This window comes from Chenopodium album, chromosome 19 (genome assembly GCF_948465745.1).
Source record: "Chenopodium album chromosome 19, dcCheAlbu1.1, whole genome shotgun sequence".
NCBI lineage: Eukaryota > Viridiplantae > Streptophyta > Magnoliopsida > Caryophyllales > Amaranthaceae > Chenopodium > Chenopodium album.
The window spans coordinates 32988499-33001382 of record NC_137852.1 but is presented as its reverse complement, the minus strand read 5'-3'; the positions used below and the strand labels follow the sequence as shown (position 1 = coordinate 33001382).

General features: G+C 36.0%; 1 protein-coding gene across 1 annotated transcript; it reads left to right on the top strand.

Moving 5' to 3' along the window:
• Positions 1–4948: 4948 nt before the first annotated feature.
• On the top strand, positions 4949–12562 carry LOC145593577 (dihydroceramide fatty acyl 2-hydroxylase FAH1-like). Its single transcript, XM_081649846.1, has 7 exons — positions 4949–5252; positions 6167–6243; positions 6804–6896; positions 7052–7248; positions 7388–7493; positions 11913–12059; positions 12268–12562. The coding sequence occupies exons 2-7, from the start codon at positions 6193–6195 to the stop codon at positions 12385–12387; spliced, it is 714 nt and encodes a 237-aa protein (XP_081505972.1). The 5' UTR covers positions 4949–5252; positions 6167–6192; the 3' UTR covers positions 12388–12562.
• The last annotated feature ends 322 nt before the right edge of the window (positions 12563–12884 follow it).

Here is a 12884-nt window from a genome sequence, read left to right as displayed (position 1 = left end):
ATAAGCAGCAGTTCCTGAGGGGGAACTAGAAAAGAGAAGTTCCTTCACGGGAGCAGAAGCTTCAGAGTAGAAGTTTCATCATAGAAGAGAAGTTCCTTTGGAGGAACAGAAGTGTCGAAGTAGATGCTTCACCAGAGAAGAGAAGTTCCTTGACAGGAACAGAAGCATCGGAGTAGAAGCTTCATCAGAGAAACATGAAGACAGAAAAATAGGAGTATATTTTTCTAGGAATCATGTAAGTATGTTGGACAAAAGAAATTGTCTGGAACAAGCCTAAGGAACTACATTGGAACTTGAGTCAGTAAGGAACTTAGTGTTGATGACAGGTCAGTTCCTTACTAGTCAGTCTAGAATTCATTTATAGAAGGAACACGAGTTTGCACAGCACTAGTAGTCAGTTTTCCACGTTAAATAGTCATTGCATTATGTTTGCCTACTTTATAGGAAGTTAGTTTTGACTCGGTATTAATATTTATTATTAGATTTTATTTTATAAAAGATAAGTTTTTGAAAATAAAATCTGATTTTCTCTTAGTCGAAAAGATAACTTATTTTCCTAGTTTCTAGGGATTTAGTTTTCAAATAAACTAATTTATAAAATGATTTTATTTTATAAAACAAAGTTTTATAATCAAAATCTGATTTTATTGTAGTCAAAGTCGTGGGAAAAAGATTTTCAAAGTGGTTACCTTAAAAGTAGGAGTTCAGTTGAGATTTTGTTTGTTAAGGAACAAAATGAATCTGGTCTATATGTGAAGTTAAATTAATGAACGAGTTTGTTATTTTAACTTATCTTCTTAAAGAAGTCAGTTTTAAACTCCTATCTTTAAGCACAAGGACTTGGTGCCCAAGGAACTTGTGGCTGGTATTTGCAAAACGTGCTGAGTGTTTTCCTAAGAAAAAGGAAGTTATTGGGCAAGTCGTGTAACAACTAATTGATCCATTATTGTTGTTTATGATCAGATTAGTTTTCTATTCGTGGGCCTAAAGATTCGGACCACTCCTGATCATAAGGAACATGGGCAATTAGTGGGTTTTCTAAATCTTCTATAAATAGAACGTTTTTAATTCTTTCCAAACTGTCTGACTTTAGAGAGTCATTCCATATAGTGTCTCACTTAAGTGGAGTAGTTTTCATGAGAAATATATTATGTCTTCCACGTTGGTGAGTCAGTTCCTTTAGGTTCCAAGTTCCTTACATATCTCAAAGTGTCCAACATATTAGTTTTATACATTATATCTTTTATATATATATGAGAGTTGTTTAAGGGTTTGAGAGAACTCTTGTAATGGAGAATTTATAAGGGTTTGAGTGAACTCTTGTACTGGGGTGAAGAACTTGTGTGAGTTCGCTGTATGTAGAGAAAGCTTTGAGTGAAGCTTGAGAGAAAGAGAAAGAGTAAGGCTTTGAGTGAAGTCTTGAGTGAGAAGAGAGGTCTTTGAGGGAAGATTTCGAGCAGCAACTATTAGAGGGAATAGTTGTTAGGGATATGAGTTCGTTGAGGAACTCGGTAGAGGCTCTAGTTCCTCATAGGTTGTAACAGAGTTGTTGGCCTATTTTAGTGGAATGTTTTGAGTCAAAATCCCTTGGGGTCGAGGTTTTTCACTTCCTATTTGGCCTAGGAAGTTTTCCTCGTAAAATCTCTCTTGCACTATTTCTCTATTGCGTTAAGTTTCTTTTAATTCCGCGAAAAGTGACTAGCAAGCTCTATACTACAATTCACCCCCCCTCTTGTAGTATTTCATCTAAATAACAGAGGACAAAGGCACCTTTTGGGGGTGGTATTTTTCATTTTTAGGATAGTTTGTTTCTTTTTATTTTTGGGTTTACATTTGCCTTCTTGCAACCATTTGAGCCTATTACCTTCTTTTCAAGCCACATCTTTAGATCTTGGGCCTTTTGTTTCATTTTCTTTCTTTTCTTGTTTTGTTGAAGCAGTAGATCATTCTTGATGGAGTTTGTGGTGATAAAGTTGGGATGTGTGGTTCCATTGATGCAAGCTTGTGATTATATCTTCTTTGTGAATAATGACAAATATGTATGAACAAAAGCCGTCTTACATTATAAAAGGCATGGACAAATAAGTGCAATATTGAAAAAGCTATCCGAAGTTGGAAAAAGGCAAGGACAAAGCATAATAAATATTTCAAACCAATTGAAAAAGTGAAAAATTCAAAAATATTTTGATGTATTTTTTTCTCCTTCTAAGCATTGAGGATAATGCTTCATTTAAGCTTGGGGGAGAAGCGTTTACGCTTTATGTACATATTTCTTGTGAGTATAGCTTTGAATAAGCTTGGGGGTGTTGTTGTTCTTGTTTGGTGATTTCTTGATCGTGATGTTGAGGATTGATCACCTTTTTGCTTCACTTTTTTTTTTAGGAAAACCGCCAAATGTTAAATTTTAGCCTACCTTCACCCTTTATGCCTTACGTTACAACCTTTGGGAAAACCCTTTCAACCTAGAAGTTGAGTCACTATTCGGGGGAGAGAATCATGGGTCATTGCCTAAGGAAAGGGGATGCATAGTCAAGATTGTCGAGTAGCCTAAATAAATCTCGTTTTCCGGTTCCTTCGAGGAATCATTGGGATGCTCACTAAGGGGAGATTTGAGACTAGTGGGGAGAACGCGGTAAGATCGTTTGGGATGAACGTGGATTGTGATGTCTAGTTCCTATGCTTAGCATACCCTATGTTTCAATTAACCTTGGATATCTTGAAACGTGCATACCTTGATTACTTGAGAAAGATTTTCATTCATTTGCATTGTAGTCTCTTTGTAAGTCCATTTCGCAAAGGTTTTGTTTTTCCTTTTCCCTTTTCTTTTATTTTTATGGTTTTACCTCTTTGATGTTGGGGGAGAGTTATGGGTAAACTCGGGTAAACTCTTAAGATACCTTAACGAGAGCATTACTCGTCCTCTAGGGCGATCTAGGGGTTTAAAATGGCTTGTTGTAGCTAAAAACAACCGTGATTCCTACGACAGTGAGTCTTAGTGTATATTCTCATCTTGAGTCTTTCTTTTTCTTTTTGAATAAGTCTTTCATCCTTACTCTTTCGTGCTTTGTTTTGCTCGAGGACGAGCAAAAGTTTAGCTTGGGGGAATTTGATAAGTGTCATATATGGCACTCATTTGTCTTATTTTAGGATGAATTTCATGCTATTTTATAGCTCTTTTCTTTAGTTTTCCTTAGTTTTGTTCTTTATTTCTTTAGTTTGTGCTTTCTTTAGTTAGTTTTCTTTCTTTGTGCATCTCTTTGTTTATTTGGTCTTTTCCCCTTTTATTTGCTTGTTTTTGTTTATTTTCAGGTTATGATCGTGTTTCCAAGGATTCCCGAGCCTTCCTCTCATATTTCTCATTAATTTGGATGCCTCATGTTTGTCTTTTGGAGCTTAAGTTTGAAGGAATGCAAGGAGCAAGTTCTATATATATGTATATATGTATATATATGTATATGGATCACTCCAAGCAACAATTTGTATAAGGCATATATCATACTCAGCAAAAGGATGGTAATCAATTTTATAAGCTAGACATATGATAGGTTTTTCCGAACAAACCATCCAAAAGGTCAAACAAAGCCTCCTTATTTGCTATACTAAAAGGATGACAGACAACCAACCACAGCCTTAAAGGACACCACATGAGCCAAACTAATGTTTAAAGATGTTTTAATAGCTTCATCAACCATCTAACCCAATCCATAGACAATAAGGGGATGATATGACTAATTTAAGGCATAGTTAAACATCATAAACAACAATATCAATGTCTTAATCTCAATGATGAAACAAGAAATGCATGAAACAAGAATTAAACCAAGTGCTACATGCCCAATTTCAACCTCTTTAAACCTTAATAATGTCATATTAAAACCTATATTACTTACTATTAGAATTCTTGTCATTCATATTTTTAAGGAAATTTTGACTTTTACCACCAAAAAATTTGGACAAATTGTTTTTTACCACCTACTCTTTTAAAAGTTGTATTTTACCACCAAATAAAGTTCTAAATATTGTTTTCACCACCTACAGTTAAGAAAACCGTTAAATCTAACGGTGTTAAAAAAAATTCTTCGATTTCTGTGCCCAAAATATGTTCTTTATAGGTTTAGGGGGGCATTTTGGTCCTATGGGTCCAATTTGAGGTCAAAATTGATAAAAAATGATCCGAAATACCTCGTTTTGCGTGTTCACGTAATTCGATGTATTTTTAAACAAACAAATATTCAAATAACTTCCACATCTACTATTTCAAATAATTCGATGTATTTTGCACCATCTTCCAAATAACCTCCACCTTTAGAAAAAAAACAAAAACAAATATTCAAATAACTTCCACATCTACTATTTCTTTCTTTCTTTCTTTCTTTTTTTTTTCCTACTGACACATACCCTATCCATTTTTCTAAATATTACCAAAAAAAAATACCTATTTTAATATATCATCCAATAATTTGCTTTTAGAAACCCCAAAAAAATTACAAGGAATCTATATTATTATTGCACATCTTTTTCTTAACTTTTTCGCATACCACATCAAAATCAATGATAATATAGATTCCATAAGGTCCACTATATATTTTCCTTAAATAAAATAACAATTGTTTTCTTTTATATTTAATCAATCAATAATTACCACTTTATTAATTCAATAATATAATACTAATGGGTTAACTCTATAACACTGAATGGATAACGACCTCTATAAAACCGATAAAATAACTTTTATAATAGCTAGCCACACGGTGTGACCAGCCACATATAAGAGTTAGTTACCATATAAAATTTAACTTCACGTATTTGAAATATAATTTTTTTTTTTTTTGTAATATCTAAAATGTATATTCGTGCATTGCACGAGTACACCCTAATACAGCTTAATTTCAAGGCCATAAAAAAATGCCAATATACCCCTGTGCTGGGAAATTTCACCCCAGCATTGCTGGGCTGAGCCAAGCTCAACGGTCTATCACTACCACTCAAATAGCTGGCCCCTCCTTGTATTTCTCATCTCCATTCTCTCTCCTCCTCCCTTGATTCTTTCTCCTCTTTCCCTCAATGTCATTCTTAGCAATACTCTCCTCCACGAACATCCATCGCCGCCCATGAGTTGTTATTGCTGACAACCGAGCTTCACCGTCAATCAACCGTCGACAATCACACCGCTTAAGAGCCGACCATCCACTGTCAACATTGTCAACCCAAGTTTTTTCAATATTAGATCTTATTTTAGACGTCAGATCTAGGTTTGTTTGTTTTAAATTTTTAATTGAATTTTTTTTTCATGTAATTGTAATTTTAATACAACTTTTAGATGATTGTATCCATTACAATGTGCAACGATGTGACATAAAGCACAGAGGCATGTCCGATCGTTGCACATAACGGAGGTAGTATTATTTACGGAGTATTACTTTGACTTTTTATGTATATAATTTCTGTTACTTTTGTTTAATTTTGTAGATAATTGTATATAATTTCGTGATATTCATGTATATTTTTTTGGTTTTTTTTATTAAATTTTTTTTTTTAAATTGTACTATATGTTGCATAATGTAGACGTCTGTCTCAAGTTTGTTCGTTAAGGCTGAAGAGGATTGATTGATTTGATAATGGAATTGATTTCAACATTGTTTGACTTTAGTGATTTCTTATAAATTTTACTCGTAGTTGTTAAGGAATTGATTTCAGCATTTTAGTTGTTAATATGTCATATAATTTGCTGTCATACATATGGCAATGCCTGCAGATTTTGCCAATTAGTTTGAGGATTTGTTGGACTTATTTGTGCCATTGTTACAAACTCATTAAGATTTGTATAGCTATTAGCTAATATTTGGTCATTTATACTGATTGTTTGATAATTAATCAGTAGTTAGAAGAATGATGGTTTTATAAAAAGCTTAGAAGATTAGAAATGATTCAGCAGGCTTGGCATTCTTTCTGCAGAATAGTGAATTCTGCCGCAAAGGCTGCGCGGACATAGATTTCCCCCCTCTCCTTGTTGGCCTCTCTATTGGCTATACAAAGGATTTAAAAGCTATACTGGTTCTATAGAAGTGTAAAGGATAAAATTGAATATAACATTTTGAATTATAGTGCATTTTGTCTTCAGTACTAGAGATTCTATTGCTCAATAATTTTATGTCTTATTATGTAGGTATAAGATAGACAAAAAACGCCAAGATGGTTGCCCAGGGATTCACGGTGGATTTAAACAAACCACTTGTTTTTCAGGTATGGCATCTTTGGGCTCTTTGTTTTCTTTCCATGTAAAAGTTTAAATGTGCTTTGAGATTGTTGCTTTCATTTCTTCTACTCACTCCATTTCTATAAGTTATTCCTATTTTCTTTTTTTTTTTTTTCACTATTTTCAGTGCACATATTAAACTGCGTAACTATCTAAAACATTTTTTCTTTTGAAAGAATCCCTACAAACATGTGACCAAGAAACAAAGCTAAAATCTTTTCATAAAAACATATCATCAAAAATAGAGTCCAGATCCGAGAACAAAGTGACTGCGTTGAGAGATGATTGATGATTAATACTTAAAAAAGTTGATATATTGAAACTACCCACTGAGTTTTTTTCTTTTTTTTTTTTTTTTATTGTCAAAATTTATCAAATTCCATTTGCATTTTAAGCTACAAAAATTCCAAATGAGAATATAAAGAAATGGAGAAATTCAAACTTTAATCTTAATAGAATTTGTATTTGAGAAATGCGAACTTGATTATGTTACTTGCTTGAATTTAAAGTCAAAAGCTCTATTGTGTTGCATTACAATTTTTTGTAGGTTGGTCACCTTGGCGAATCTTATGAGGAATGGGTACACCAGCCTATTGTTAGTAAGGAAGGCCCTCGTTTCTTTGAAAGTGATTTTTGGGAGGTATTCTTCTATAATTTCTGAGAATTATTTTGTCTGCTTTCTTTTAGCTTCACCCTTGAATGCATATTCAGGCAGCAGTTAATTAAGGTATGTCTCTGTTCTATCAAGACACTTAAATGCATTCAGGTTCCCTGACATGTATTTTCTTTATACAGTTTCTAACCCTCACTGTGTGGTGGGCTATTCCAACTATCTGGCTTCCAGTTGTGTGTTGGTGCATCTCCATGTCTATACGGATGGGTCACACTCTTTCTGAGATAGGGCTGATGGTGATTTTTGGTATTTTTGTGTGGACATTTATTGAATACACTTTACATCGTTTCCTCTTCCACATTAAAACAAAGAGCTATTGGTTAGTTCTGTCTCACCTATTGCTTAACTTATATCTTCTATTTGATAAAAACGACATGATTGTACATCTCTTTGGTTGCTCTTTTATCTTCTCATATGATTTAGTAATGTATGTTTGTACTAATGTATAATATTTACAGGGGTAACACTATCCATTATCTTATTCACGGCTGTCATCACAAGCACCCTATGGATGGCCTGCGTCTTGTTTTCCCTCCTGCTGCAACAGCGGTCCTATGTTTTCCGGTTAGTTGTTTTCTTAATTATGTTTTTGGAAAGATTATGTTGACACTCAAATTGGTTTGACTCAATATTACTACGAATTATATAAGCTACCATTTTGAAACAATCTGGTGTAGCTTCAGAATACACAAAATTACTTTTCTTGATTTGATGATGGATTGTTATTGACGTGCATATCAGGTTGTACCAAACCAGACCAACTCCTCTTTTTTCAGTTTTGTTATTGATGTATATCTTTAACTTACCATGTGTAAAAATTATGTGAATAGAGATATGAAAAAAAAAACAAATACACATTAAGACAGATTTTGCTTGATGATGTTTTTTCTAATACATTACAACTAAGGTCAAAGTTAATCAGATTAGAAAATCCAAAAAATCACGCGCAGGATTTTCGAAGTAGTTCAGCACCTGACTTTAGAATTCACACCTAGACGCCTTATAGGTCAATAGAACAAATCCCTAAATGTTTGCAAGTAAAGCATGATAGCAATGTTTTGGGGGGACTCTAGTTCTATTTTTGATAATAATTCTTTGTTGCCTTATTGTCTCTATTCACTTCATGACTAAATTTATTACCATGGCTGTGATGTGGAGTATAAATTCTATAAATCTCATATCTCATAAACAAGTCATCAACCATGAAACATCAGTTCATTATTTGGCTCTTTTGTCTTCATCTGCTTTCAGATTTTGGGTGGAACATACATATTTCAGGTATCTCTGGAACTTATATGATCCATTCTAGTTCGATGCCTTACAAAGTTTCAGGATAGTTGGGTACTTTAGCTACCACTGTCTATAGCAGGAAGTGTTATATTTCATTCTATTTTCCCATCCTATTTTGATAGTGATAATTACTCTTGGCACACAAGTATAGGGAAATAGGGTAGTTAGAAATCTTAGGAAAAAATTATTGTAGACGAGGTTTGTAGAAAAAAGTACAAAAAAAAAAAAAAAAAAGTTGCTAGTAGGTTAGGTGGGGCATAATTTCGCCAAATACATATATAGTAGAAGCGTAGCAAACAAAAAAGGAACTTTTGTTGACGGAAAGCGCAACCATTTTAAATAGAAGGAAAGCAATTATATTTCTTGAATGTAGAGTACTCTAGTCTGATCTTACAAGGGAAATTGTTAGGGCTGGCAATCCCCGACCCGAACCCGATCCGATCCGAAGTTTATTTGAGAGAAACCCGAACCCTACCCGAAACGAACAACCCGAATTCGACCTGATTTGACCAAAATTTCATGTATCGTAATAATATTAAGTTTTAAACTATTTTTGATAGTTTCTAAGCAAATTGTGATTGAGTAATAATTGTAGCGAGGGAATCGGCTATAAGCTAGGTGAAACATTTACCATCTTACATACTCTTTAAACCTAAATTAACAGGAGGTTGAGAGCGAGGCAAAGAAATGATACCCTTGCAAAGAGCTACAATTGTACCAAGCAGTAATTTATGATTCAAGCAGAAGGGGTTGGGGGAGGGGGAGGGGAATAATATGTGAAGTGGCTTGAAGCTAGGTGGGATGCATACATTTCACCACATAGAACTGATAAATACTACCTCCGGTTCATTTTACTTGCAACAATTTCCATTTTGGGGTGGTTCAAATTACTTGCAACAAATTTTTTTTTTTTCCTTATTTGGTAACTTTTGGCCTGTAAAATGACATATATGCCCTTACTTTTTTTCTTAAACACCCTTATTAATTTACAAATCTGATTTTATTAGATTAAACCTCAATCAATCAATCAATCAATCAATCAAAGCCTTAATCCCAAAAGTGGGGTCGGCTAACATGAACCAAATTTGATTATTCCGTGTAGTCATCAACATAAATCTTTCTCCTCCATCCCTTACGATCCAAAACTTCATCCTCACGTAAATCCATGCACTTCATATCCTTCCTCACTCCTTCCAACCAAGTCATCTTTGGTCTCCCTCTTCCTCGTTTAATCCCTCCATGGTCCCACTCTTCCACTCTTCGCACCGGTGCACCCTCGGGTCTCCGTCTTACATGTCCAAACCAACGCAGACGATTTTCCCTTAGTTTATCTACAATGCCCGCCACACCTACTTTCTTGCGAATAACCTCATTTCTGATTCTATCTCTTAAAGTGTTTCCACACATCCACCTTAACATGCGCATTTCCGTAACCTCCATCTTTTTAATATGCTCTTTCTTAGAAGCCCAACATTCTGTACCATAGAGCAACACTGGTCGTATGGCAGTCCTGTAGAATTTTCCCTTCAACTTTAAGGGAATGCTGCGGTCGCATAACACTCCCGTGGCCGCTCTCCATTTAAGCCACCCTGACTTAATCCTGTGGGTCACGTCTTGATCAATGTCACCATTCTTCTGGATGATCGACCCTAGGTACTTAAAACATTCACTCATGGTCAAATCCTTTCCATCCAAACTCACCACTTCATTGCGTGTCCCCCTCTGAGTGCCAAAACGACATACCAAATATTCAGTCTTACTCCGACTTAGCTTAAACCCTCTAGATTCCAACCTTTGCCTCCATTGCTCCAACTTGACATTAACCCCATCCTTAGTCTCATCCACCAAAACGATATCATCTGCGAACAGCATACACCATGGAACCTCATCTTGAATTGGTCTAGTTAATTCATCTAGAACCGTTGCAAAAAGAAAAGGGCTTAATGCAGACCCTTGATGCAATCCGATTGTAATAGGGAAATCTTTTGTCAACCCTCCGCATGTCCTCACATTTGTTGACACATCCCGATACATATCCTTAACTAGGTCTACATACCTTCGTGGGATACCTTTCTTCAACATTGCCCACCAAAGTATCTCTCTTGGCACCTTGTCATATGCCTTCTCTAAATCAATAAAGACCATATGAAGATCTTTCTTCTTTACCCTATAAAACTCCATCATTTGTCTTATCAAATGGATTGCCTCCATAGTAGATCTCCCAGGCATAAAACCAAATTGGTTATCTGAAATGCTTGTGCATGCCCTCAACCTTTGTTCAATCACCCTTTCCCACAACTTCATAGTATGGCTCATAAGCTTAATTCCTCGATAGTTAGAACAATCTTGAGCGTCTCCTTTGTTTTTATAAACCGGGACCAAGGTGCTCTTCCTCCAATCTTGTGGGATCCTTGTAGCCGTCCATATCTTGTTGAAAAGGTTTGTTAACCAATCAATACCAATCTTACCCAAACACCTCCACACCTCTATCGGTACCCCATCAGGGCCAACCGCCTTCTTAGGTTTCATCTTCCTCAGTGCAATCTCCACCTCTACTCTCCTAATCCTTCGCACATACTCCATGTTGATTTCTTCATCACTCATAGAGGTATCTCCTATCACAACTCCATTACTTCCATTAAATAATTCATCGAAGTACCCCTTCCACCTGTCCTTGATGCCCTCCTCTTGCACTAGGACCATTTGGTTCTTATCTTTGACACACTTCACCATGCCATTTAACATTCTCTCTCCTCCCCCAACCCCATTTTCATGGTAGCTTCTTGGTGTTACGAGCGGTGGGGGTTGCAGATCGACGTTGTGGGTTTGGTTTCGTGGGTTGCAGATCGGCGGATTTGGTGCGTGGTTTCAGATCGGCGGGTTTGGTTTGTGGGTTCAGACCGCCGGGTTTGATTCGTGGGTAGATTTCGTTGGTTTCGAGGGTTGGTTTCGTTGATTCGTGGGCAGATCGGCGTTGTGGGCTGGGTTTGTGGGGTGCTGGGTTCGGTCTGGTGGTGGGTTCGTGGTTGCTGGGTTCGGTCTGGTGGTGGGTTCGTGGTTGCTGGGTTCGGTCTGGTGGTGGATTCGTGGTTGCTGGGTTCGTGGTGGTGGTGGGTCGGCGGGTTGCTGAGATTCGTGGGGTTGCTGTGTTCGGTGGGTGCTGGGTTCGGTGGATTGCTGGGTGCGTGGGGGTGGTGGCGGTAGTGGTGCGTTGGCGGTGTTGGGTTTGGTCTAGGTGGTGGTGGATGGTTTCAGTGATGTTGGGTGGTGGTGGTGGGTGGTTTGGTTGATACTTGGTGGTGTCAGTAGTGAGTAGTGGTGGTGGGTTAATGTTTTAATTTAATTAATATTGTTTTTTTTTTTTTTTTGTTGGATTAATAGTTAAGCATATACCCTTATTTTTCCATAATCAAGCTTTCAATCTTTTGCCTTGGTTTGCGTAAAGTTGTCCTTTGTTGCGACTAAAATGAACCGGAGGTAGTATTTTCGACACAAGATAATATGAACTTTAACTAATGAGTTGAATTCAATCAATCCTCGTGCTCAATGGTTTATTTTAACAATTTTTCTGCTCTTTTTCTCTTTCTCTCTGATGCCTTGCGTAGATTTGATTGGTGTACAGATCTTGAACTACTTTTTTTGTTAGGAAAGACTACTACTAATTTTGTACCTGATTTTCGTTTCTATTTCCAGTTTTGGAATTTGGTCAGGATCTTCGCAACACCATCCACTACCCCTGCCCTTTTTGGAGGTGGCTTATTGGGATATGTGATGTATGATGTCACTCACTACTATCTACATCATGGGCAGCCATCTAACGACGTACCAAAACATCTAAAGGTATGCTTATTGCTTCTATTCTTATCCTTGATCACTGGATAATATTGGTAAGTCAATTCATAATGGAAATATTTCAACTTTTCAAGGATCCTCAAGAAATGTGTATGTGTAATAGACTAACATGTTCTATTGCTTGTACTCTGTTGTGAGATTGTGTGGTTGGCTTGAATCTATTACAATATGTGATGATTTTGTTTGCGTATTTCAGAGATATCACTTGAATCATCACTTCCGCATTCAAGACAAGGGCTTTGGCATAACTTCGTCAATGTGGGATAAAGTGTTTGGAACACTGCCGTCTCAAAAAACCACTCAAGAATGTAAATAAGCATGATCACTCGTACCATTGTTCTTTCATCTTCTTCACCCTGATTCTAGTTTGCCTAGAAAAAAAGTTTTGATGTCTTGTGCTCATGTTTGTATAAACGACTGAGGATTGATGTATTATCATTATTTATTTATTAAAAAGAAAAAAATAAAGTAACAAGTTATGTTCTTTTACACTACGTATTCTAAAATATTTTGATGGTAGAATCTTCTAGCTGGTATGCTGAGTGATTGTATTTAGGAGAAAGTGTAAATCAAATTAGCAGGTAGTTTGTATTATTTAAATGTCTTTTGATTTTGATTGGAGAAAATTTTGCCTTGCTCATTTTGTAATTTGTCACTACTAAATTAATTTTCTGAATTTTCCATTGCTCATTTTCGGGGCTAAATTAATTTTTTTAATTAGTCACATTAAAAGAGGACAACACTGGAATTTTGCAGGTATATTTAGTATGATTTTCCCCACCCAAATGGAACTACTACACAACATCCCCCCTG

Excerpts from the sequence above, each read along its gene's own strand:
- LOC145593577 (XM_081649846.1), top strand. The coding sequence starts at position 6,193 with ATGGTTGCCCAGGGATTCACGGTGGATTTAAACAAACCACTTGTTTTT. Across the intron at positions 6,244-6,803 it reads ACAAACCACTTGTTTTTCAG|GTTGGTCACCTTGGCGAATC; the intron begins GTATGGCATCTT and ends AATTTTTTGTAG. Across the intron at positions 7,494-11,912 it reads CAGCGGTCCTATGTTTTCCG|TTTTGGAATTTGGTCAGGAT; the intron begins GTTAGTTGTTTT and ends TTCTATTTCCAG.